This window comes from Capra hircus, chromosome 1 (assembly GCF_001704415.2).
Source record: "Capra hircus breed San Clemente chromosome 1, ASM170441v1, whole genome shotgun sequence".
Classification (NCBI taxonomy): Eukaryota; Metazoa; Chordata; class Mammalia; order Artiodactyla; family Bovidae; genus Capra; species Capra hircus.
The window spans coordinates 95,334,977-95,362,847 of record NC_030808.1 but is presented as its reverse complement, the minus strand read 5'-3'; the positions used below and the strand labels follow the sequence as shown (position 1 = coordinate 95,362,847).

The 27,871-nt window shown below is 40.3% G+C and overlaps 1 protein-coding gene across 8 annotated transcripts in view; it reads right to left on the bottom strand.

Moving 5' to 3' along the window:
• Positions 1–27,871, bottom strand: part of PLD1 (phospholipase D1) — a 283,431-nt gene that overhangs the window by 159,916 nt on the left and 95,644 nt on the right. For all 8 annotated transcript variants that reach the window (XR_001918038.1, XM_018047809.1, XM_018047781.1 and 5 more), the window contains 8 exons: positions 24,736–24,926; positions 24,343–24,470; positions 16,622–16,767; positions 16,306–16,414; positions 15,136–15,201; positions 11,237–11,295; positions 10,042–10,134; positions 1,040–1,192 (listed from right to left, as the gene is read on the bottom strand). Coding sequence is in view for 7 of the 8 variants with exons in the window: in XM_018047809.1 (XP_017903298.1) it covers positions 1,040–1,192; positions 10,042–10,134; positions 11,237–11,295; positions 15,136–15,201; positions 16,306–16,414; positions 16,622–16,767; positions 24,343–24,470; positions 24,736–24,926 (945 nt within the window). In the remaining variant the exon portion in view is untranslated. The remainder of the gene's footprint in view (positions 1–1,039; positions 1,193–10,041; positions 10,135–11,236; positions 11,296–15,135; positions 15,202–16,305; positions 16,415–16,621; positions 16,768–24,342; positions 24,471–24,735; positions 24,927–27,871) is intronic.

Below are 27,871 nucleotides of genomic sequence, written 5' to 3'. Positions count from 1 at the left end.
GGTAGCCAAAGTATTAGAGCTTCAGTTTCAGCTCAGTCCTTTCAATGAATGTTCAGGGTTGATTTCCTTTAGGACCGACTGGTTTGATCTCCTTGCAGTCCACGGGACTCTCAAGAGTCTTCTCCAACACCACAGTTCAAAAAACATCAATTCTTCGGTGCTCAGCCTTCTTGATGGTCAATTCTCACATCCATACATGACTACTGGAAAAACCATAGCTTTGACTATATGGACCCTTGTATATCTGTATGTATTCATATGGGCTTCCCAGGTGGCTCAGTGGTAAAGAATATGCCTGCCAAGGAGGAGATGTGGGTTCAATCCCTGGGTCAGGAAGACTGCCTGGAGTAGGAAATGGCAACCTACTCCAGTATTCTTGCCTTGAGAATTCCATAGACAGAGGAGCCTGATGGGCTATAGTCCATGGTGTCACAAAAGAGTGGGATACAACTTAGCAACTAAACAACAAAAATGTATTCATATACATGACCCTGAACTTTATAGAGACAAATATATATATCAGAAAGAAAAAGACACACATATATTGTATAACTACAGCCTTTCAGAAAGAAATGTTTATCAACACACACACAAACTCACTAATAAAATCTACAATAAATGTACAGTTGAGTATCCTTCAAGGTATCTTTTTAAAACTCTGTATGTAAATGGAATTTTTATAATCAGATCACTTTGTACATGTTTTATTAGTTAAAGGGTATCCATTTATAAAGTAAAATTCTACTTTTTAAAAACAAGAACTATTACTCCTTATCTGTTTGGTAAATTGGTATTAATGGGTAGTCTATTTTGTTAAAACAGGCACACAGCAATACATGGTACCATTTATTCTGACTCTTGCATATAGGATACTCTGCATCTTAAAGATATAAAAAAAAGTAGTTTAATTACTTTTAATTAAGGATGAGTTCTAAATAATAATTTTCTAACACCTAAATTATTTTACCTTCTTCTTCACTTAAGGTTGGGAAAAAAACTGTTTTTAGAGAAATCTTTTAAAAATCTTTCCAAATTCTACCTTGAAAGATTATCAATTCGGAGTCCATATTTCGTCTCTGTCTCCTTCCTCCCCACCTTAACTCTGAATTCTTTATCCACCAGCAGGACGAAGGCAATAGCACCACTGTCTGGTTTCATATACAGTAAAAAGGAATCTTTTACTATCAACCACCTGTAAGAAGAAAACATATTTTTGAAGTCGTACTGAATTACTGAAACAAAGGGAACAAGTTATTACAAGTTTAAAGCAAGCATTCTAGCAGACAGTAAGCATAATTTTATCTTTTACACAGGGATCTATTTTTTAAAACATGAAAACACTATGAAACAGAAAAACAAACAAACAAAAATCTTCCTATTATGTTTCCGAGAAGTACTGGCACCAAGCAGTTCAAGACAATTCACTGGCCCTTTAGACACTAATGGCAAAGCCTGGAAGAATGTCCCTGATGTGGGTGGGCAGTGCTCACAGGATGCACAGCAGGAACCAAAGCTGTTGGAAAATGGGGTGGGTTAGTGTTGGCTAAAATAAACCATCACAGAAGAGGCAACTGAGTCTCTGCATAAGTAAAAATTCCCCTTTAAAAAAATTCAATAAGCATCCAGTACTCTGCATATTGTTCATTTCAAATTATTGGTGGATTAAGGACCATTAATCAGAGAAAGCGATGGCACCCTACTCCAGTACTCTTGCCTGGAAAATCTCATGGACGGAGGAGCCTGGTAGGCTGCAGTCCATGGGGTCGCAAAGAGTTGGACACGACTGAGTGACTTCGCTTTCACTTTCATGCATTGGAGAAGGAAATGGCAACCCACTCCAGTGTTCTTGCCTGGAGGATCCCAGGGACGGGGGAGCCTGGTGGGCTGCCGTGTGTGGGGTTGCACAGAGTCGGACACGACTGAAGCGACTTTGCAGCAGCAGCAGCAGCAGCAAAGACTATTAATAAATGATGTTCAGTGGAACATGATCTCTCAAAAGTATATCTGCAATCATTTCAATATATATTTAAGAGCTTCCTGATGGAAAAGTACAGTGATAAACTGGGAGTTAGAGGTAGAAATGGCACAAAGATAAATCAGACATGTTTTCGAAGGAACTTATTAGGCTGGTGGGGCACAATTATAATGCTAGGCTGAATGGGATAGGTATTAAAGGCGGAAAGCAAAAAGAGATGTGTGTAAGGAAGGGGTCCTCAGATCTAAGAGAAAGAGCTTGGTGGCATTTCTCAAAAAAGTGTTGTCTGAGCAAAACCAGGAAGGAGCCCAACAAGCAGAGGCCAGAGAGGTAGTCCAGGTATACATCCCACATAGAGGGAAGAGTTAGCAAAGGCACTAGGGCTGGGAATGCTGCCTGTATTGGGGGACAGTCTGGGGAGGCCAGGGTTTCAGGAAGTGTAGCAGATGAGGTGTGGGGAGTGGGGTAGGAGCCTGGCAAAGGCCACATTGAGGAGAGTCTGAAGGCCATGTAGGTAATGTCATAGTCACCTGCAATTGTGTAGTGGTGAAATGAATTGGTCAATAATTAAAGAAACGAACAATGGGAATATTATATCACATATTAGGCAACATAAAGCACGTTATGAAATAGGTAAGGCCAGAATACCTGAACATAAATGAACAAATATTGTAAACGTAACACATGAAGTCAGAAGTTAAAGGAAACCTATAACAAATCATTACTGAAATTGCTAACCACATTACATTTTAGTGGCTCTCTAATTTAGGGTTTAATGTAGACAATCTACATTGATTTCCACATGGTTTCATTTCATTCGTTTTTTAATATACAGGCTGTCTCCTTTCCAATTAAAGGGGGTGGGATGGATTTAGGATAACATAGTAAAGGTGATACATGTGTTATGATTAACAAAAGGGAAAACATCAAGGTCAGAGAAAGCAAATATCTAACCACAACACTAATATAATTATGGTGATGACACACCAATGTGGGGTTGAGCTTCCTGGTTTTTCTTATCAAATGAACAAATTAAGGAAATAAAGAAGTCGCCCAACAAAAAGATAAATTCCAAAGAAAGTTTCTCACTTGGAACCTAACATAAAGCAACTGAACAATATTCATGGATAACACTCTCAATAGTTTTCAGAAAATGCAGAAATTCATGTTTTATAAGAATTCTCTTAACACTGCTCAATATAACTGCCAAGGCCATGATATCAAATAGAAACTCAGTCATTCTGATGGGGCTGAGTTATGAGTTACATAAAACTACTTGATGAAAAGTCGGTCAAGGTTTAAAGAGAGTAGACAGATCACATATCTGTTAAAGGTCCTTCTTTAGCTGTGGCCCCTTGTCCCAGCCTGACTTTCTATGTAAGCTAGAGAGCAGATGGCAGGGCAGGAGAGCAGCAGTGTTGCTGACCAGGAAGCAGCCACAGGCTTTGAAAACCACAGCTGGTGGGTGTGTCAAACTGACAAAGAAAAGTCAAATGTACCGGACTTGGGGACTTGCCTAGAAGTCAAGGTCCCCTGAATGGCAGCTCTAGCCAGAGCTCCACACCAGACACAACAGTGAGGGATGAAGAAGTACAGAAGTGTTTAATAGTGACTGCTGGATTTTGAAATCTGAAGGCAAAAGATAGTGGTTTCTGTTTTGACGATGATGAGCTGTTCTCTGTAACAGTTATTAGATATAAGGTGAATTGATGCCAGGCCTTTGTTTAAAGCTTTTCTTAACCATGCCATTCATTAACCTTTTCTTGTTTCTCCTCTTTGTCTCTTTTGTCAATAGATTTTTTTTTTCTTTAACAGGAGGATATGCATCAAGAAAGGAATTCGTCAAGCAGCCTTCTGGGAGTCAGCACCTGCTGCTCAGGGATTAAGTGTCTGCTTGAAGTCAGCCTCCCTGGGCTCCAGTCTTGGTTCTGTCACTTGCCCTTTTCTGTGACCTGGGGTAATTGAGCCTGAGATCTAAATCCATAAAACGAGGATAAGAGTAATATCCAGCTCATAAGTATTTTTGAGGATTCACTGAGATGACTTAAGGATGTTGCTTAGCACCATGCCTGGAACCAATAAATGTGAGCTTTTATGAATTCTCTTGTTCTATACCAGGTGAGATTATGGTCTGTTCTAACAAGATGTGACCTGTTCTACTATAAACTGTGTTATGAAAATGCAGATAAAGCCACCTAAGTCACACGTCACCTTCTCAGCCTCATCTCCTACTCTTCCTTCCCACCACGTTGGTCTCACTGGTCCTGAGACTTGCTAACCTTGTTCTCTGGGCTTCTACATTTGCTCTTCCTCACTTAGAAATTATTTCTTCCAGATCCTCCCATGAGCAGTCCCTTCCTGTCAATCAATCTTTTGCTTAAATATTTCTCCACTGGAAGGTTTTCCTGGGCTCCCATCCCACCCGCCTCTGCATCCTGTTTAGCTTCTTCATAGCACTTATCACTGTCTGGAACTATTTATTTGTCTGCTTGTTTCTCGTATTTCCTTTACTAGAAAGTGAGATCTCTGAGAACAGGGAATGTGTGTCGTGTCCACTGGTATCTCCCCAGGGCCCAGACAAGTACTTCAGGCAAAGCAACACTCTTGCCTGAATAGCAGCTGTGCAAATAGATCCTGGAGCATAAATAAAATCATTTAGACATGGTCACTGTCTAAAAATTGTAATTCTTGGTATAGTTCACAGTTTAGTAAATGCTAAATTTATTTCTTATAAATTATCTTTTAAGATATTATTTGAGATAAGAAACTTATCATTGAGCTCATCAATAGGATGTGCTGTTTAAGCAGATGTTTTAAATTGAGGGGAGAAATGCTTGCTGTGTTTGCCAGCAGAACAGATGAAACATTTTTTTTTCTCTTCTTCATACTTGTGCCTGAGACTTGGTTGAAAGTTTGATGGCCTTGTTTGCCTATGTCAGTTTGTCAATACAGAATATACAAAATGATCAGAATCTTTTTTTTTAATGGATACAAAAATTTTAAAAAGAGATATGACCAAGTGTTGCCCTTAGAAGCAACTCTCATTTAGACACCAATAGTCTTCTAGTGTGGAGAAGGCAATGGCAACCCACTCCAATACTCTTGCCTGGAAAATCCTATGGGTGGAGTGGCCTGGTAGGCTGCAGTCCATGGGGTCATTAAGAGTTGGACATGACTGAGCGACTTCACTTTCACTTTTCACTTTCATGCATTGGAGAAGGAAATGGCAACCCACTCCAGTGTTCTTGCCTGGAGAATCCCAGGGACGAGGGAGCCTGCTGGGCTGCCATCTGTGGGGTCGTACAGAGTCGGACATGACTGAAGTGACTTAGCAGCAGCAGCAGTCTTCTAGTGTGGGAAATTTTCCAAACAAAATTTGTCAGCTACATCTTATCATTTTTGTTTGGTACTGACATTTTAGGAGAAGGCAATGGCACCCCACTCCAGTACTCTTGCCTGGAAAGTCCCATGGATGGAGGAGCCTGGTAGGCTACAGTCCATGGGGTCGCTAAGAGTCGGACACGACTGAGCAACTTCACTTTGACTTTTCACTTACATGCATTGGAGAAGGAAATGGCAACCCACTCCAGTATTCTTGCCTGGAGAATCCCAGGGACGGGGGAGCCTGACGGGCTGCCATCTATGGGGTCGCACAGAGTCGGACACGACTGAAGCAACTTAGCAGTAGCAACTGACATTTTATACCCCATGAATATAACTCAGGGAATACTTATTAATATGGAACCAAGGCTTCAAGTTTCAGGGAAAAATTTATACAAATTAAAATGAAGAGACATTTTATTCTAGGGAAGATCATATCTTTTTAGATTGTTCTGGATGAAGTCTGATATGCGTGTTCAGTCACTTCAGTTGTGTCCCACTCTTTGCAACACCATGGACTGTAGCCCACCAGGGCTACATGGGATTCTCCAGGCAATAATACTGGAGTGGGTTGTCATGCCCTCCTCCAGGGGGCCTTCCTGACCCAGGGATTGAACTCACATCTCCTATGTCTCCTGTATTGTAGACAGATTCTTTACCCACTGAGCCACCAGGGAAGACTGAAATCTGATATATCAGACTTTAAAAAGTGGGGGAGGTATATTTCCTTTATATAATGAAGCCTCCCCCTTCTATCTTTTCGGGCTGCCCCTTCTCACAGAGGTTACAACTCAAAGGTCAGTTCCTTGACTTCTGTAGCTAAAGCCTCCGTCTGAAGTCCTCGTGTCCCTGACTGTCCCATCACCTTCTTTTTCTTTCAAAGCTCTGATCAACACTTGTGCTAACGCCATTCACCCTGCTTGTCGGCTTCTCCACTGTCTGTGATCTCCTCCAATAGTGCTCTGTGAGGGCAGGGACGTGGCCTTGTTCACCGCTGTTCTTAGTGCGGCTAGAACACAGCCTGGCAAACATTAGGCACTCAATAAATGACAGAATGGACCAGATCCGGGCTTCCATTTCTTGAGTAGATGTCTTAGGTTGGGTTGCTCTAGAAGTCAACTCTGAGACAAGGATGGCAATGAAAGCGGTTTGTAAAGATACTTATTAGGGAGCTTAGTAGGAAGCAGAGGAAGGGAAGGACAGGAAGCAAGGGCAGGAAGGGAGCCATCAAGGATGTGTTTTCATGCACTGGATTGTGGGCAGCAAATCTTCCAGGGAACCTCGGGAGACAGTGCAGAGTTTGCTGGAGAATCACCCTACCTGAGGGGTGAGGGGGCTGGACTCCCGCCAGCTCTTGGCTTAAGGTTGTTCCTAGGGCCTGCGAATGCCTCCAGCCTACTCTGCTCAGGCAGCTCAGAGCAAGTCTTCAAAGACTCACCAGTGCTTGCAGCCCCAAAGCCATACTTAACACTTAGTAGCAACCTTAGGCAAAGCTGATGACCGGGGAGTAGGCGAGAGGAATCTGTGCCAGGGCCTCAGTGGTTTGGAGGTCCTGCCTCCCCGAGAGGCATGGTGTGGATCAGGAAGCAAGCGCAGGAAGTCAAAGTGTTGGTTGCTTAGTCGTATCCGACTCTCTGCGACCCCATGGGCTGGAGCCTGCCAGGCTCCTCTGTCTGTGGAATTCTCCAGGCAAGAATACTGGAGTAGGCTGCCATTTCCTTTCCCAGGGGGTCTTCCTGACCCAGGGATAGAACTCAGGTCTCGTGCACTGCAGGCAGATTCTTTACCAGGGAAGTTCATAAGGGCAGGAGCAGGCTGGCTCATGCTCTGCTCCCCTCCTGGCTTGGCACACACTGTTCCCCAGGGTTCTGTACCACTGCAGGTAGGAGAGGGTGGGAAGCTACTTCAAGTGGGGGTCTCTGAATTTCCTGTGATCTTACTTATACCCCAAGTTTCTGGGGACATTTAAATAAATTACAGAAGTTTATTTGAAAACAAATATTGTCTAGTCTACTAGTCCCCTGTTTACTGTAGTTAAACAATCTTTTGTTTTTTGTTATATAGAAATCCTCAACTTCCTCTAGCTTAATCTCTTGATCTTTCCCTTGTAATTTCTTCTATTCTTTAAAAACTCAGAAAATAAGAAACCGATCTAATGATATTTTTGGTTGGCAATGTATCTGAAATACACGTTTAAAGATCCTAGGTTTAAGCTTATTTATCTTCAACTCACACATAATTTCCTCTTTACACAGGAGTTCTTATATTTTTTCAAGGTTAGAAAAATAACAAACATCTCTTAATAGTTGTTAAAATTCCAGTAAATTATTATTGGAACAAATAGCTGTTGTCTATTATGTTAAAAACATTGTCATAGATGCTTTGAGTAACAAATAAGAATGAGATAAGAATAATCCTCTCTAAGGAGTCTTTAATTAGACAGGACATAGGACATGAATTAAAGTTTTCTGTCTATATCACACTTATCACAATATACATCCTCACAAATATAACTCTAAAATTACCCCTGAACACTACCTTTTTTTTTTTGGTTTATTTTTTTATGTATGGTTTAGTGGGTCTTAGTGTATTTTAGTTTACTATATTTATAAATTTGCATGCTGTCACCATTAATATATAATACCAGAATATTTTCATCACCCCAAAAGAATTCTACATCCAAATGCAAACTAGTACAGCCACTGTGGAGAACAGTGTGGAGATTCCTTAAAAAACTGGAAATAAAACTGACATACAACCCAGCAATCCCACTGCTGGGCATACACACCAAGGAAACCAGGATTGAAAGAGACACATGAACACCAGTGTTCATCGCAGCACTGTTTACAATAGCCAGGACACGGAAGCAACCTAGATGTCCATCAGCAGATGAATGGATAAGAAAGCTGTGGTACATATACACAATGGAGTATTACTCAGCCATTAAAAAGAATACATTTGAATCAGTTCTAATGAGGTGGATGAAACTGGAGCCTATTATACAGAGTGAAGTAAGTCGGAAAGAAAAACACCAATACCCTATACTAACGCATATATATGGAATTTAGAAAGATGGTAACAATGACCCTATATGTGAGACAGCAAAAGAGACACAGACATAAAGAACAGACCTTTGGACTCTGTGGGAGAAGGCAAGGGTGGGATGATTTGAGAGAATAGCATTGAAACATGTATATTATCATATGTGAAACAGATCGCCAGTCCAGGTTCGATGCATGAGACAGGGTGCTCAGGGCCAGTGCACTGGGACGACCCTGAGGGAGGGGATGGGGAGGAAGGTGGGAGGGGGTTTCGGAAGGGGGGACACATGTACACCCATGGCTGATTCACATTTAGTTCAGTTCAGTTCAGTTCAGTCGCTCAGTCGTGTCCGACTCTTTGCGACCCCATGAAGTGCAGCACGCCAGGCCTCCCTGTCCATCACCAACTCCCGGAGTTCACTCAGACTCATGTCCTTTGAGTCAGTGATGCCATCCAGCCACATTAATGTATGGTAAAAACCACTACAATATTGTAAAGTAATTAGCCTCCAATTAAAACAAATAAATTAATTTTAAAAAGAGAATTCCACACCCAGTAATAGTAACTCCCCATTCCCCTTGTGCCACAGCCCTTGGAAACCATGAATAAACTCTGTCTCTACAGATTTACTGATTCTAAACCTTTCATGTGAATGGAATCATATAATATGTGACCTGTAGCTGTTTCTTTCTCACTTAGTGTAATGTTTCCAAGTTAATTCATATTACAACATTTATCAGTCTTTCATTTCTTTTTTTCATTAAAAGTAAAAACTATTCAAATATAATTTAAAAAACATAAAATTCACCCCTTGAAAATGTACAATTTAGTGGTTTTAATATATTCACAAATTTGTGCAACCACCACGGTCATCTAATTCCAGATATTTCAAGAAAAGAAATCCCACATCCTTTAGTATTCTTCATTCCTTTTTATGACCAAATAATATTCCATCACAGGGCTGTACCATATTTTGGTTAACCACTCATAAAAGCCCAAACGTCCATCCCCTGATGAGTGGATGGACATTTGGGCTTTTTACACTTTTTGGCTACTCTGAATAATGCTGCTATGAACATTCATGAAAAAGTTTTAATGGAGATATATTTGTTCAGTTCTGTTTGGAAATGTCTGGGGTATGTGGTAACTGTATGTTTAACATTTTGAGGAACTGCCACCCTGTTTTCCAAACTGGCTGTATCATTCTACATGCTGCACCAGCAATGTATGAGGGTTCTAATTTCTCTACAGCCTTGACAACACTTGCTATTGTCCAGTTTGCTTATCACAGCCATCCTGGTGGCTGTAAAGTTGTAGATCACTGTGGTTTTGATTTATCTTCCCCTAATGACTAGTGATGTTAAGCATGATGGATTGTGCTAATTGGCCACTGTCTATGTTCCCTGGCTGACCAATTTTTGAATCCTATGGCCCATTGGGTTTTTATGTATGTAATTGGCATACTCTGCCTACAAGTGCAATTTTGAATAGAGTGTTTAAATAGAGCTGAAACCTGGAACTTAAAAATAATTTAAAATTTGCTCTGCCATGACTTTCAAAGATTTATAATTGAAAACTAGAATATAAAAACTCCCCCAATACTCAGTTTATTAAGACAGACACACAAAACTCTCAAGTCTCACCTTTTTGCCCACCGATAGCAGGCTCTTCCCTGGCCACAGCAATTCAGGCCTGGTATTCTGTGCCCTCCGGATCTTTTCATTATCATACCTTCTCTGAAAGAGACATTAAGTTAACCCATCATCTTTAAACTTCCAGCTCACACTTAGCTGATATAGCCTTATAATTGGGAACTAAATAAACTGTTCTGTTCTCCCATGCCCTACCTCTCTACTTTTTCTGCTTTCACTGTCAAATAGATCAATGCTATGTTCACTAGGCTCAGAACTCCAAAGCCAATCTTTAAAAGCACCCTGGTGGATGTAGGCCTGTTGGCACTGGGGACAGCATACCGCACACACAGCAGGACCTTAAGCATCCCAGCTTTCAGCTCTAAATGCTGAGCATTCTCCCAGCCACCATGACAGCCTGAAAAAGAGCCCACATGTTGCCAAATGCCGGCACGGGGAAGGTTCATCTGCTATGGAGATCATTGAGAATGCTCACCCACAGATTCCAGGGTATTTCTGCATCCCTTCACCTACAATTCTAGGACCAATCCATGTCAAAGAAGTAAAGCAAAGCCATTACTTTGGCAGGAGAAATATACTAACTAAGATGTGAAAAGAAAAAACAATAATGGCCAACCAACCAACCAAACAAACAAAAATTTAAAAGAACTACCAACAATGTTCTTGACTAGAAAAGTTAAACTCTTTGTAATATCAAGCTTTCATATCATGAAGGATGTGCTCCATCGCTCAGTTGTGGCCAACTCTTTGCTACCCCACGGACTGTAGCCCATCAGAAGATAAGCATTAAGTAAATTTCAATCTTGTTACATAACATACATTTTATACAGTATTACTTTTAGTCAATAAAATAAATGGTAAATAGCTAACTTTTATATGTGATAAAAGAAGGGATCTTGTATATTTGATTTTTAATGCACTCTTGCACACATCATATTTGTTATCTCTGTTAAACACCCACTACTGTGGGGTAAGAGGAGGAGGAGTTCAGAGCAGTTGGCACCTTTGTTTAATGTAGCAAGATATTCTGTTTTGTATAAATAGGTCCCGCAGTTGCTCTGACTCTGTTGGGAAGGAAACAGTGAAGCCAGGGGAGCTCAGTCACCTTGGTACACCAATAAATCAAAGGCTACAATGCTCATCAACTTTTCATACTTCTCCTTAGAGATCCGATACTGAAACTTACATGCCCTTTGGTCCCAAATCATGGATGAAAGACAGCTGGCTTATATCAAGAAATTCTGTCTGAAAAGAGGCCCAAAATCCGTATGTTAGAAAGCAAAAAAAGAAGAGGAAAAATTCAGGCATTCAAAAAATATTATGTACCTCCATGTATAAGCACATCTGGGGTACTCTACAGATTACACAGATCACAATGGCACTGCCCTGAAAGAGTATTTTTTAGAAGGATATACACAATTAAAACACAATCAAGATGGTGATGTGTGCTCTAAGATGTAGAGACAAAATGCTCAAGAAGGTCATGGTGAGACCTGCCAACAATAGTAGACCATGTCAATAACAGCCTTAATAGAAAACCAAAGACCAAAAGATACACTCCTGGCATTAGGAGGCAGAGGAGAGACCAGACACAGAAAACAGTCCACATCAATCAAGTTCTGTGGGAAGAACCGTGACAGTTACACGTGAAAGTAGTTATTAATAGAGGTGCAGGGAGAGGATGACCGCTTCCTAGCTAATGGGACCTTGCAGAGGAAATGGCATTTGATCTGGGCTTATAAATGGGATTAATAAAATGAACTATAACAGTTTTCCTTTGAAGTTTTGTTTATGTGATTGTGACTGCCTAATATTAACCTTGTAAGAAAAAATTACACATCTCTCAAAGCTGTCAGTACTGTGAGGTCCAATTGATTTTCTTTCTTAGGGTGATTGGAAGACGTCTTTAAAATTCAAAGGATTTAAATATCTTTAAAAACCTCAGATCAAACATATTCTCACATAGCACTTTTTATGAGGATTTTGAAAGTCAAGGTCTTTATACTTTATTTCTTACATCAAACATGGTGATTCGGTATCATACATTTTAAAATTCTGATCTGTGGAAATGTATTCTAATTGGAAAATATAGAAATACATAGGTTATTAGAAATGATATTACAGACTTTAAGCCATAGAATTTGAAATGTCTTGAAATCCTAAGCCAGAATTTCTCATTTTATCTCTAGGGAGCAGAGAGAAAAATACTAATCCTAGTTTATACTGGAAGAAACTTCTCCAGAGGTGTAACTAATTTATGCAAAGTCAGAGACTAGCTGAACAGAAGAATAGGAAATGAAAAGCAAAAATCAGGGAAACTATTCATCTAATACTTGGATATTTTCTTATGCACATATAGCTATTATCAAATCATTGACAACAGGAATATTATTTGAAATAATTCAGAAACCATAACTTCAGAATATCATACAAAATTTGCTAAATGTAGAGAATTTCATCTAAAAAAAAAAACACACATTAGCAATGTGGAAAATTTAAAGCTGTGTATTAAGAAAAAATTCAAATTTATCCTAATGTTTTACTAAAGAGAAATTTGAATAAAGAACTAGTACTATTATAGAAAAAAAATCCTTGGCAATAAATATTCTAATATAGATTTATGGGATTGAAAACAAATGTGACCAAGTCAATTTAGAAACAAACCTAAATAATACAATTTGAAATTTAACAAACATTGTATTGCCCAAATATCTCAATGCATCTTCAGTGATAAAAATCCTATTCTCGACTTGAGCAGGCAAATCTCAGGAATAAGAATTTAATGATTAATTTAGTCTGACAATATTCCATTGGGATATTGATCTCTAAATAATGTACTAATCAATATCCTTTGTCTTTCCAAAAGAACTTTTTAAATTTAAGTGCTAGGAAAATAGGGGACCAAAGGGTTCCCATGCTAAAGGACAAGTAACAAACCCAGGAGAAAATAATTTCTCAAAATTTCTGGGGCTAGTCTTATGCTTGTAAAAACATAAATTAATTATATATGATTATATTAAAATGATTTTAATATTTCTATCTCCTTTTTGCAGACAGAAATTTGAATATGTCTCACAATTATCGAAAGAGACACACGGATGCCAATCTCTTTTCACAAGTATCAGGCAGAGCCCTGCAAGCTAGTCTCCAAGTCAGATTATCATTAGTGTGAGAGGAAAATAATGTTCAGACAGATAAAACTGTATCCTACACTTGAAGCCTTTTGGAGAATACCACTCCTGGGGAGAATAATCTAAGTACCCATTAAAAATGAGGGAGTTCAAAAAAAAAAAAAAAAAATGAGGGAGTTCCTTGGCAGGCCAGTGTTTAGGACTTGGTGCTTTCACTGCTGGGGCCCTGGATTCAGTTCCAGGGGGAATTCTAGGGGAACTAAGGTCCTGCAAGCCATGAGGCATGGCCAAAAAACAAAACTGAATAAATATATGTTACTTCTCATTTTTTTTTATCAGTTGTAACTAGTTTTCCCTTTCCAAAGGAAATGTTTAGAAGACACTGGAGTATCTAAATACAACATGGCTCAGCTTTTAAAAGATTTTTATGATTGGAAAGGAAGTTAATATGAACATTTGAATAAAAGTAAACATTTTAAAACCAACATTAGACTCCCATTTTTAGTAATAATAGAAGTAACATCCTTATTCATTATGTTCCTTCAAAGAAGCACATTCCTGAGTTCTAGAAGGGAAGAAATATTTCCCATTAGCCTTCTCTTCAGAGTCTCTGGTTGAACCCAAATTGCTGGCTTCCCTGGGAAAACTCTTCTTCAGGACTCTGAAACCACAGAAGCCCCTTTAAGACCATCAAATGTCACAGTGCAAGCTGCTGCAGAAGGTTTTCCAGTCCCAGGTCATTTGTGTGTAAAGGGGACCAGCTGGGTGCACGCCCTGCCCGTCTCCAAATAACAGAGGCAGGCATCTATAGGGCAGCAAGAAAACTCCGGAGAGTCAAGGCACTCTTGCTTCCTTTCCTAAATACAGAGGGCTTTGCTCTTTCTGTTCACCTGTTCATGCTATTCTCTAAACCAGAGGCCGGATCATAACCGCACCTACTCTGAAATTCTGCATATACACCATATACACATGGTCACGCTCCACAGCAGTACAGTTTATACATACACAGGTGCAAACTCTAACAATCCGGTGTCCTCTCAATGATAACCCTCTCATTGATAACCTCTCAATGATACCTTTGGAAAACTGAAGCTAACCCTTTAAATATCTAACCCCACCTTCAAGGGCCTCTGAAGGCAGAGCTCTTGTTTTCTGATACCTTCTGTAAAGCCCACTTCAGTCCTGCTTGCCAGTTAAGTGCCTCCCAAACATAACCTCTGCAGTTGTTTCTAAGCCCCACCACTTCTCTCTTTTCTCAGAATTCTTAAGAGATTTTCCTCTCCTTAGCATTTTCCATGCTTCTCACTTTCACATGAAAAGACAGGCCTGCTATGGGCATCACAGGCCAGTCAGATGGTAATTACAGCACAGTCTTTGGGTATTCAACTCTGTTCAGCTGTCTTCATCACTTACTACTCAATGGCTTTTTTCTTCAGTGTTAGAAATGCATTTTGGCATTTTCTCCTCTGAAAGCCTGAGGAGTGAAGGAGGTTGATTTCTAGATAAGCTTTAGTAGTATTTCAAGTTCATTTAAATTTATTGTTATATTAATTATCATAGTTGATATTTTAAAAATAGCATCACCCTAAACTGGATCCTTGCTGTCAAATCAATTTTGTTTTCCTATTTTTTAATTTTACGTTTTTATTGAAGTATAGTTGATTTACAATGTCAGGCCAATCTCTCTGTACAGCAAAGTGATTTAGTGGTACACATATAGACATTCTTTTTTAAAATATTCTTTTCCATTATGGTTTATCATAGAAGACTGACTATAGGTCTCTGTGCTATACAATAAAATCAATTTTGTATTCATTTTATTTAGTTTAGTTTAACTCAAAGAATAATGCAGAAGTAGACAAGCACTTGTGTTAATCAAATGATCTAAAATGTAGCTAACACTTTACAATTTTATAAAATTACTTCAGAATTTAAATCACTGAAAAGTACTTACTGTTGCATGATAGTTTCTATACATGGGCATTTTTAGTAACTTTGTCAAGTAATCTTCCAGCTGTTTCTGTAATACATATATTTCAGATTAAAGATACCATCATACTTAAAGGGAAATGTAAGCAGTTATTGACAATGGCGCGATCCTTCCATCTTCAGTAAGTCATTCAATTATTCATTACTGTTATCACGGGACAGGGAACATTGAACACGTCTCTTTCAAAACATAAAAGTTCCAGATTACAAAAAACACCTGACATTTAAAAAAAATGATTTTTATTTATTTTTGGCTGCGCTGGGCCTCTGTTGCTGCCTGGGGTTTCCTCTAGCTGTGGCAAGCGGGGGCTGTTTTCTAGCTCAGTGCACAGGCTTCGCATCACAGTGGCTTGTCTTGTTGCAGAGCACAGACTCCAGGGCACATGGGCTTCGGCAGTTGTGGCCCCCAAGCTCCAGAGCACAGGCTCAGTAGTTGTGGCACATGGGCTTAGCTGCTTGAGGCACGTGAGATCTTCCCAGCTCAGGGACTGAACCCATGTTTCCTGCATTAGCAGGAATATTCTTTACGACTGAGCCACCAGGGAAGCCCCCAACACTGACATTTAATTGTTAATTAAATTTAAAAACAAATTAATCTTCTGCCCTAGGCAGCACCATATCACTGAAGCCGAGTGGGCAGAAGTGTCCCCTGTCCTGAGGTGTCTGTCCTGATGTATGTGTCTGTACTCTGTCCTACTCTTCTCAGACCCTCCCTGCTCCATCTATGGCCTGGGAATGAGAGTTTACATATATTTAGGATAAGCCACCATAGATTCTGAAGCAAATATATGGGAATAGATGATTTTAAAAGAGTAGAGCTCAAAGCCCTCAACTGTGAGCTCAGTCTTGACTCACAATGAACCCCAAAAGTTTCCTGCAGGGAGTGCAGCTTCCTCATAAAATCACTCCTGATGGAGAACCCTCTTCCTCCTTGGGGAAATGCAACCTCCCCAGGGCCAGAGTGGCTTGGGGAAGAAGCCTTCCCTAATTAGTTCCCGAGAGGTAAACCAGCCTAGGTGATGGATCAGTGGGTAAGGGAAATTGCATCGAGGCCCACCTCAACCTTCAGTCAATGCCACCTTTCTACAGTGCACCAGAAGTTTGTTCAGAACAATAGAAGGGTGAAAGCACTTACCCTTCTACTAAAGAACTGTTCTTCTTGTCGGATCATGTTTTCAGATGTGCGGGGCAAAGCTGGCATCTCTCGAGGCTCTTCTTTGACATTCTGTCTTCTAAACGTGTGTCTAAAATGCACACACACACACAATGTAAATATTCATTATTATTTGAACCATGACTCTCCTAGTATTTTTCATGAGATGGTTTATTTTTAGAAGAGTCGATTTAATAAAAAAAAATATCTAGCAACAATGGACTAGTTAATATGAACCAAAATATTCTTTCTATCCAACCCATATACTGGGATAATTTTATGATCAATTCTGGGTTACCTTCTGGTGGGAATGGGGATTCGGATAAAGGCTTTGTACTTGAGTAGTTCTCTGTGAAATTCTTGAAAGTGCTTGAACTTCCTCTTCACTTGCCATTTAAATTCCCCATGTGTTAATTCAATAGTGTAAAGATTGATGCTTGGTACCTATAGTGGTAAATAAAAATGGTTGATATTTTAGATAACAACATCTCTCTGTGTATAATAGCTAATTAAAAAGTAACATGGAAGTATCTTTAAATCCAGCTTACTTATTTTGTGTAAGGAAGGAAGCAAAATGTTTTTTAAAAATGACTGATTACAGAAGTAATATTCTCTTAAATATTCATCTTATGATATATGTAAGACAAACTGACATATCAAATCAAACCTCCACAAATCTTATTGTTCTAAATACAAAGACACACAGACATACCTCTGAAACAAGAAGCCAGGTAAAAGAGACAATGAGCGAGAGCCCTAATTAGCCATCAAGAGATTGTCCAAGCAGTGAACAGACAATGCAGGGGGTGAGAGGGAAGCTGAAGGAAATAAGTTCCATTGTGGAGCACAATCTTAGCACAGTGTTGCTCTTCACAAATGACACTAATGCCCTCTCCTCTGAAATGCCTTGAGAGGTCCATCCTGGTCTACAATAGCTCTCTGTCCCTTACCTACACCAGTGACTAGGAAGGTACAGGATGATTAGAAGGAAAAGGACAAATGATCTTCCTACACACAAAATATTTCCCCAACTACTTAACTAGGATGAGTTTCCACTTAACATTTAAAAAATATTTCTTCTTGAAATGCAAATATATCTTGGCGACTAGTGACTCAATCAGAAGCACTAACAGACCTGAGGGATAAAAGTTTTGATAAAGCAAAGTGTCAGAAGATGGAGAGAGATTTATAAAGCACAGGAGATCTTGAAAGTTCCCATGGTGTGTGGGGAGTAGGGGAGGGTAATGGACACTGGACCACCTAGAGGACACTGGCCCCTACTGGGAGATCCAGGCCCCATATGTGTTGACAGGTGTTGGGGCAAGAAACAGTAAATGTCTCCTCCTTTGCTAGTTTATCCAGGCTTTGGTATCAGTAACCCAATGGGTGACCACGCCTGGTGCCATTCATTACCGATGTTTGGTACATTCTGCAAACTTCTAAAGCGTGACCACTCTCTATAACTGTAGCATAAAGAAATGAGCCTCAGGGGACTTCCCTGGTGGTCCAGTGGTTAAGACTCTGTGCTTCTAATGCATGGGGAGCAAATCTGATTCCTGGCCAGGGAACTAAGATCCCACTGCCCTACTGTGTGGCCAAAAAATAAATTAATTTAAAAAAAAAGAGCCAAGAATCAACGTAACTTGTGCTCTTAGGTCTAGAATCCAAATATATCACTGGCAAACACTCAAATCTATTTCCTGCTTTGCCTCCAGTTGGGATCCATGACAATGACTACAGCCAGAAGTCAAAAGGACCCAGTTCTGGGGTCTAATATTATATGCTGCCTTTCACCTTGACCAACATTACAGGCATCACGCTGCATTGTGTCTCACAAAGAAGGATGCAGGAGAACTCAGAGTGACCAGAAACTCTGCATTTGAGTGAAAAATGCTCCGTTTAAGACAGTCAAATAAATGAGAACAACTATACAATTTATGCAAGCCGCCACGTATTCTAGGATTATATTTCCCAATCTAACAAAACTGAATACTTAAAAACATTACAAATGTCAAGTTCTATCCCTCACACATAAACCAAGAATTTTAGACAATTCTTAGCAATTCTAAGACAGTGTGGGGCAATGGCAACAGCCTGTCCCATCCTTTTTGAAGCATCTAAAGGTTTGAAATTGCCTGGTACAGCTTACTAGCTATGAAGCTTTAACCAAGCATCACTTCAGTCAGATTATATCTCAGCAGAATTATCGGAATGCTTTGGAATTGGAATAGTGTGAGAAGTTGTAATAAAGGGACTGCCCATGAAGGTGTGATAAGAGGAAGGAAATCACAAGGACAGTAACCTGGGACTCAGGAAGGCACACCTTGTTCTCAAGGGACAAAGGGTAGGACCAGGTGCTGGAGCAGGAAGGAGAGGGCCACTTAAAGAGGCTACCTTGGGTGTGTGTGTGTGGGGGGGTGCCTAGGTCAAGGGATGCATCCAGCCCAGAGTGAGCCGAGTCTGGGCTCTCCATGGCTGGAGCTTGCTAGAGGACAAGGGCAGGGGAGTCTCGAGAGGCAGAGCAAAGGGAGGGAGGAGGAACAGGAGGGACACGTGGGAGACCTCCTGCTGGGGAGGGTGGGCAGTAGCATCTGTCCTTAGGGGGCTGTCATGAGAGTGAACAGAGAAGCGCCTACCATGAGCCGCCACACAGAACAGATTCAGTCATGGAAAGGTGTTATTTTTATTTACCTGAATGACATTCAAACTACTTGGAGTCAGTTCATATTTCCTAGTAAACTAAACACTAAGTAGGACAAGGAGGATCCTTAGCTTTTCCTACACAGACTAAGATTTAAAACAAAATGTGAAATCAATTAACTCTTGAGAGTCTCTTGAACTTCAAGGAGATCGAACCAGTTAATCCCAAAGGAAGTCAATTTTGCATATTCATTGAAAGGACTGGTGAAGCTGAAACTCCAATACTTTGGCCACCTGATGTGAAAAACTGACTCACTGGAAAAGACCCTGATGAGGGAAAGATTGAAGGCAGGAGGAGAGGGGACGACAGCAGATAAGATGGGTAGATGGCATCACCAATGCAATGGTGATGAATTTGAGCAAGTTCAGGGAGTTGGTGAAGGACAGGGAAGCCTGGCATGCTGCAGTCCATGCGGTCACAAAGAGTTGGACATGACTGAGGGACTGAACTGAACCGAAGTGTGAAATTAATATAATATTGGAAATCAACTATACTTTATAAATTAGGATCTAAAATTAAAATTTTGGTATATATATAAAAAGAATAGAACTAAACTTATTTTACTAATAGAAAAGTGTGAGCAAAGAGAAGTCCTGGTTTGGTGGCTTGAATATTTATTTTCATGAATAATGTAGGAGATACGTAGTAATAATAAAACACAGTATTATATAGTATATACTTGTATAATACAAGATATTATATTCTGGTATTATACAATACCATGTATTATTATTATTATTAAATAGCCATTCCCTTCTCCAAGGGATCTTCTCAACCCAGGGATTGAACACAAGTCTCCTGCATATCAGGCTGATGCTTTACCATCGGAGTCACCAGGGAAGTCCATATTATACAATATCATTTATAATTATTACTAAATCCTCATAACAAACCTATAAGATATGTACTATTATACCCATTATTCAGATGAGGAAACTCAAACACAGAGATGTTAAGTAACTGGCTAGGGGTCACAATACAAAGGCAGGAATTAAACCACATGGTTTGGCTCTGTAATCTGTGCATTTAACCTTCACATGTTCAGTTCAGTTCACTTCAGTCACTCAGTCGTGTCCGAACTTTGCGACCCCATGAATTGCAGCACGCCAGGCCTCCCTGTCCATCACCAACTCCCGGAGTTCACTCACACTCACGTCCATCGAGTCAGTGATGCCATCCAGCCATCTCATCCTCTGTCGTCCCCTACTCCTTCTGCCCCCCAGTCCCTCCCAGCATCAGAGTCTTTTCCAATGAGTCAACTCTTCGCATGCGGTGGCCAAAGTACTGGAGTTTCAGCTTTAGCATCATTCCTTCCAAAGAACACCTAGGGCTGATCTCCTTCAGAACGGACTGGTTGGATCTCCTTGCAGTCCAAGGGACTCTCAAGAGTCTTCTCCAACACCACACTTCAAAAGCATCAATTCTTCGGCGCTCAGCCTTCTTCACAGTCCAACTCTCACATCCATACATGACCACAGGAAAAACCATAGCCTTGACTAGACGGACCTTAGTCGGCAAAGTAATCTCTCTGCTTTTGAATATGCTCTCTAGGTTGGTCATAACTTTTCTTCCAAAGAGTAAGCGTCTTTTGATTTCATGGCTGCAGTCACCATCTGCAGTGATTTTGGAGCCCCCAAAAATAAAGTCTGACACTAAGTATTGGGACCGGATGCCATGATCTTCGTTTTCTGAATGTTGAGCTTTAAGTCAACTTTTTCACTCTCCACTTTCACTTTCATCAAGAGGCTTTTTAGTTCCTCTTCACTTGCTGCCATAAGGGTGGTGTCATCTGCATATCTGAGGTTATTGATATTTCTCCTGGCAATCTTGATTCCAGCTTGTGCTTCTTCCAGTCCAGTGTTTCTCATGATGTACTCTGCATAGACATTAAATAAGCAGGGTGACAATATACAGCCTTGACGCATTCCTTTTCCTATTTGGAACCAGTCTGTTGTTCCATGTCCAGTTCTAACTGTTGCTTCCTGACCTGCATACAGATTTCTCAAGAGGCAGGTCAGGTGGTCTGGTATTCCCATCTCTCTCAGAATTTTCCACAGTTTATTGTGATCCACACAGTCAAAGGCTTTGGCATAGTCAATAAAGCAGAAATAGATGTTTTTCTGGAACTCTCTTGCTTTTTCCATGACCCAGCGGATGTTGGCAATTTGATCTCTGGTTCCTATGCCTTTTCTAAAACCAGCTTGAACATCAGGAAGTTCACAGTTCACATATTGTTGAAGCCTGGCTTGGAGAATTTTGAGCATTACTTTACTAGCGTGTGAGACGAGTACAATTGTACAGTAGTTTGAGCATTCTTTGGCATTGCCTTTCTTTGGAATTGGAATGAAAACTGACCTTTTCCAGTCCTGTGGCCACTGCTGAGTTTTCCAAATTTGCTGGCATATTGAGTGCAGCACTTTCACAGCATCATCGTTCAGGATTCGAAATAGCTCAACTGGAATTCTATCACCTCCACTAGCTTTGTTCATAGTGATGCTTCCTCAGGCCCACTTGACTTCACATTCCATGATGTCTGGCTCTAGTTGAGTGATCACAACATCGTGATTATCTGGGTCGTGAAGATCTTTTTTGTACAGTTCTTCTGTGTATTCTTGCCACCTCTTTTTAATACCTTCTGCTTCTGTTAGGTCCATACCATTTCTGTCCTTTATCGAGCCCATCTTTGCATGAAATATTCCCTTGGTATCTCTAATTTTCTTGAAGAGATCTCTAGTCTTTCCCATTCTGTTGTTTTCCTCTATTTCTTTGCATTGATCACTGAAGAAGGCTTTCTTATCTCTTCTTGCTATTCTTTGGAACTCTGCATTCAGATGTTTATATCTTTCCTATTCTCCTTTGCTTTTCACCTCTCTTCTTTTCACAGCTATTTGTAAGGCCTCCCCAGACAGCCATTTTGCTTTTTTGCATTCCTTTTCCATGGGGATGGTCTTGATCCCTGTCTCCTGTCCAATGTCACAAACCTCGGTCCATAGTTCATCAGGGACTCTATCTATCAGATCTAGGCCCTTAAATCTATTTCTCACTTCCACTGTATAATCATAAGGGATTTTATTTAGGTCATACCTGAATGGTCTAGTGGTTTTCCCTACTTTCTTCAATTTAAGTCTGAATTTGGCAATAAGGAGTTCATAATCTGAGCCACAGTCAGCTCCCAGTCTTGTTTTTGCTGACTGTATAGAGCTTCTCCATCTTTGGCTGCAAAGAATATAATCAATCTGATTTCAGTGTTGACCATCTGGTGATGTCCATGTGTAGAGTCTTCTCTTGTGTTGTTGGAAGAGGGTGTTTGCTATGACCAGTGCATTTTTTTGGCAAAACTCTGTTAGTCTTTGCCCTGCTTCATTCTGCATTCCAAGGCCAAATTTGCCTGTTACTCCAGGTGTTTCTTGACTTCCTACTTTTGCATTCCAGCCCCCTATAATGAAAAGCACATCTTTTTTGGGTGTTAGTTCTACAAGGTCTTGTACTTCTTCATAGAACCGTTCAACTTCAGCTTCTTCAGCATTACTGGTTAGGGCATAGACTTGGATTACAGTGATATTGAATGGTTTGCCTTGGAAACAAACAGAGATCATTCTGTCGTTTTTGAGATTGCATCCAAGTACTGCATTTTGGACTCTTTTGCTGACCATGATGGCTACTCCATTTCTTCTGAGGGATTCCTGTCCACTGTAGTAGATATAATGGTCATCTGAGTTAAATTCACCCATTCCACATGTTATCACCTCTCAATCTAAATGCTGGTAGGTGATATAAGGCAAATCATCTTAGAGACATTTCTTGGTAGGTTGTTTTCAGTGGTGTATCAGAGATAAGGACCCAACTCAACAGGAAGACGCTGGAAGGAAAGCTGGACACAGAGGTGGCTGTAAACTAGAGGTTAGGATATGCACAGGTAGGTCAGGACAGAAAGTGAAAGTGAAGTCACTCAGTTGTGTCCGACTCTTTGTGACCCCATGGACAGTTGCCTGCCAGGTGCTTCCATCCATGGGATTGTCCAGGCAAGAATACTGGAGTGAGTTGCCGTTTCCTTCTCCAGAGGATCTTCCCGACCCAGGGCTTGAACCCGGGTCTCCTGTATTGCAAGGAGATTCTTTACTGTCTGAGCTACCAGGAAAAGCTCAGGTCAGAGCAAGCGGCAAAACCACCAAAATGCAGGCAGCACAGGCTACCCTCCAGAGTCTGCCCCAGGCAGAAATGGTTTTCCCCACTTCCCCAGAGGCAGAAGTCAGCGACAGCCTTATTCTGCCAATCAGAGCTTAACTGGAAGGGACAAAGGCCATCAGCCTGCAGCAACATTCTCTAAGCTCAGACCTAACAAGTGTGCAACCCAGTCAGGAATACAGCAAACACAACTACCCTAACAGCGTCTCCTAGTCCAGTCCTCTTCAAGAGGTTCAGGTTTCCTTGTTGAAAAGATCCTACTCCCAATGCCTTTCCAGAGCTTAAAGAGAAAGCATATGAATGAAGCTTAAGGGGTGGTGTCATCCAGCCATCTCATCCTCTGTCTTCCACTTCTTCTCCTGCCCCCAATCCCTCCCAGCATCAAAGTCTTTTCCAATGAGTCAACTCTTCGCATGAGGTGGCCAAAGTACTGGAGTTTCAGCTTTAGCATCATTCCTTCCAAAGAAATCCCAGGGTTGATCTCCTTCAGAATGGACTGGTTGGATCTTCTTGCAGTCCAAGGGACTCTCAAGAGTCTTCTCCAACACCACAGTTCAAAAGCATCAGTTCTTCGGCGCTCAGCCTTCTTCACAGTCCAACTCTCACATAAGGGGTGGTGTAAGGAACAAGCCAGAGTGGCAGAGAACGTGCAAAGAAATCTCTCAGCAGCACTTCCAGGCAAAGGCACTGACCGTGCAGCCTCCCAGATGTTTTCCTTTTGAGAGTCAGGTGGCATTATTATTTTCTTACTGAACAAGTATTAAGAAAGCTAAACTTTTCCTTGGTTTATAACCAGCATTCTAGGCGGAATAGCAATACCCCCTGAGTCCACACTGAACAGAAAACTGGGGACAGAGGAAGAGTAGGAGAGGCACTTTGCAATGTATCATACTTGTAAACTGTCTTAATTACCTTAAAAAAAATTTTTTTTCCAGAATGGGGAAAGAGGCATGTAAGAATAAAGGCTAAATGAGAAGGATGCAAAAATCTGAGGTGAAGAGGACTCAGAAGTGATAAACATAAACACAAACTGAAAGTTAAAGACAGTCATAGCCAGGAGGAAGGAAAACGGAAGTCAATGTGTTAAGCCATAAATATTGACGAATACAAGTTGAGTCCATATACGCTCTGACCCTTTTTGTAGATGTAAAGCGCTCCACTTCCAGAACTTGAACTTTTATTGGGCAGCCGGAGAGATACGTCTGTATATTAGGCTCCTTAAATCCTTGAGTCTTATAAACAGCAGAGAAAGGGATATACACTAAAAAATAAAAAAGTAAATAAAATTGTCATAAGAATACAATGATACTAGCATCACTTGCCTGTTACAGGCATCTTTTTTAAGAATTATAGGCGTCTTTTTTAAGAATTATAATGTGCTACAACAAGAAAACAGCTAGCGAAACTCAGCCCAGTGTTGTGACATCGGCAAGGATGTTCAATCACTTGCTGGTTATTTCAAATCTGTGTTCTGCCAAGCAACCATGATAAACTTTCTACTCCTCACTCAGATCATCACTCTTTACCTTCCTGTATCCTGGGATCGCTGGGAGACACATCGTAGTCCACCTCCTCTCCCTCAAAGTGGAGCTCTCGCGTATCCAGGTTTTCTATCAAATTACTCATGTCAGCAGCGATTTTCTGCAGTGCAGAGGTATTTACTCTTGGCTCATTTTTCAGTGACATGTTGGCTTGAGACAGGGTAAAAGCAAAGGGGCTGGGAAAGAAGAAAAGAGTTACCAGGCTTACTATTTCGGTCAAATTTTAAAAGAGAATGAAATAATGCTGTTTGCAGCGACATGGATGGACCTAGAGATTGTCATACTGAGTGAAGTAAGTCAGACAGAAAAAGGCAGATATCATAAGAGATTCCTTATATGTGGAATCTAAAAAAAAAAATGGCACAAATGCACTTATTTACAAAACAGAAATACAGCCACAGACACAGAAAAACTTATTGTTACCAAGGGAGAAAGGGGACAGGGAGGGATAAACTGGGAGATTGGGATTGACATATACACACTATGATACATAAAATAGACAATTAATAATGACCTACTGTATACCACAGGGAACTCTACTCAATACTCTGTAATGACCTATATGGGGACTGAATCTGAAAATGAGAGTGGATATATGTATATGTATAACTGATTCACTTTGCTATACAGCAAAAACTAACACATCATTGTAAATCAACTATACTCCAGTAGAAATTTATTTAAAACAAACAAAAAAACCCTAAGCCCTATTCTATTATTTGAATCCAGGCTTACAGATAGCATATGGAAACAAGTCCACTAGCTCTAAGTAAGCCCCAATTACCTCAAACAACCTTTAAATTTATTTTCCAATTTAACATTTAAAGTATTCCTAGCTTGTAATTTAAATTGGAGTGAGATACTTAATTGTATACCAAGTAAGTAAACAAGCAAGAAAAAGAAACACCACATTGAATAAGTGCCAGTATTATCTTTCATCCAATTTTATTAAATGTGGTTAAGGAGAGACTCAAGATAGATGGATTTGGAAATCTTTTTTTTCAGTGAAAAGGAATTGATTCTTCACTCTAACAAAAACATGAAAAGAAAGAATATCATCAAAATAACTAACTTTAAATATTTTCTACATAAAATTTAGGGTATTTTACAATAATTTCAATATACAGATTTAAAAAGTATTTTTATGTAGTATAACCTTTCTATCAATACATTTCCCCTATAGGTGATAGAGGGCTTCTAGGGTGGCTCAGACAGTAAAGAATTGGCCTGCAATGCAGGAGACCCAGGTTTGCTCCCTGGGTCAGGAAGATCCCCTGGAGAAAAGAATGGCAATCCACTCCACTATTCTTGCCTGGAGAATTTCATGGACAGAGGAGTCTCGAGGTCTACAGTCCATGGGGTCACAAAGAGTCATCCCAAGCAGAGTGTATTCTATTTTTTTGAGATATGAGGTTTGGCCCTGACTTTACGTGAGTTACAGTGATGTACGTGTCCTGGAAGGTAACCAATTAGTGTACCTTTTCTAAAAGATACCAGAAATGCAAGAATTATACTTCTCTCTTTTTAAGAAAACTGGTTCTATTTCATTCTGACATTTAATAACACAGGTCGTTGCACATCAGTAAGCTAGGGAAGAAGAGTTCATAGAGATTTTATTTTTCATTTAAAATACTGAGATTTCAGCTGTGAGTACTGTCGTTGGAGTTGGGTGAAAAATCCATATTGGTTGTAATAATCTCTCCAGACCAGACTCAAAAATAGGAGGGCTTCCATACCAGTAACTCCTCCACATAGGTGCATTTATTACTGCAAATCACAAACATTTACTGAGTATCCACCACTTACTCATTGTGACATGGAGTGAATATGTAAAGATGAACAAGACTGGCCACCACCTACTCACTGTGAGATGGAGTGAGTGAATATGTAAAGATGAAGAAGGCTGGTTCCTGCAAGGAAGGAGTTTCTAATGCAGATGAGAGAAATAAGTTGCTGCTGCTACTGCTGCTAAGTCGCTTCAGTCGTGTCCGACTCTATGCAACCCCATAGATGGCAGCCTACCAGGCTCCCCCGTCCCTGGGATTCTCCAGGCAAGAACACTGGAGTGGGTTGCCATTTACATGGCCTCAAATCCATCCCTGGCCTCCCCCACAGTCTTGGCCTTGGAGAATGGCATGTGCTAAGTGGAAGACACTTAGGTGGATTCTCTCCTTCAGGAGCTATCAAGAACTGTGGGGTGGGGAGCAGAGGAAGGCTTTGTGAGAAATGCTAAGAGAGAGTCCTGGGCAGACTAGGGGAGCCCTTATTGTTACTCAGCAAGTCTCTAAAGCCTATACTGATATGTTTGGTAGAAAGAGAAATTGTATAAAAATACAAAGAAAGGAGTAGAGGAGGGAGGTTCTGATTTGGCCAGATAAATAGACTCAATATGTCTAAGTTTGCTCCTCCATGTTGGCTGTAAGAAGCCTGGAGCCAACTAGTGGCCCACTACTAACAAAATACAGGACTATCTTTGCCTCTATCACCTCCCTTCAACTTTCCCACTTCTAATTCATGTTATAATAATAGTTGATGTATACTGATTACTTACCATCACCTGGCTTGGTGACAATCTTTTATATACCTTATCATATTTATCATCAATAATAAATCTATGAAGGTTTGTTATTTCCACTTTGAAGAGGACAAGGGTTTATCATTCTTTCTTTATTGATAAGGAAATATGGAGAAGCATGGAGAGATTGTATAATTTGATTACTCTGGACAATCTGTCCAAGGTCATATAACCAGTAAGAGATGGAGAAGGAATTTGAAACCAGGTCTCTCTGACCCAAAAGCTGATGTTCTTAACCATAGTCTTTATCTTCTGTATATTTTTTGTAGATCTGTAAGTGCCCCTAAAATAGATGGAAGTTTTAGTGAAATCAGTGCCCTTGAGCAAGTCCCTTTAGAAGCTGACTCAAATGTAAAGAAAAATAAATGAATTCCTCTTGCATCCTTCAGCCATTTAAATTCAGGACCTTGGTTTCCTTCTCTATAAATTAAAGAGGTTGAGACATTTCATCTCCAGGATTCCTTTAACAATAAAACCTTAAGTGTAAATAAAAGATGCTATAAATTGTTCAGTCTTCCTTACAATGTAATCCATTTAACCCTTTTC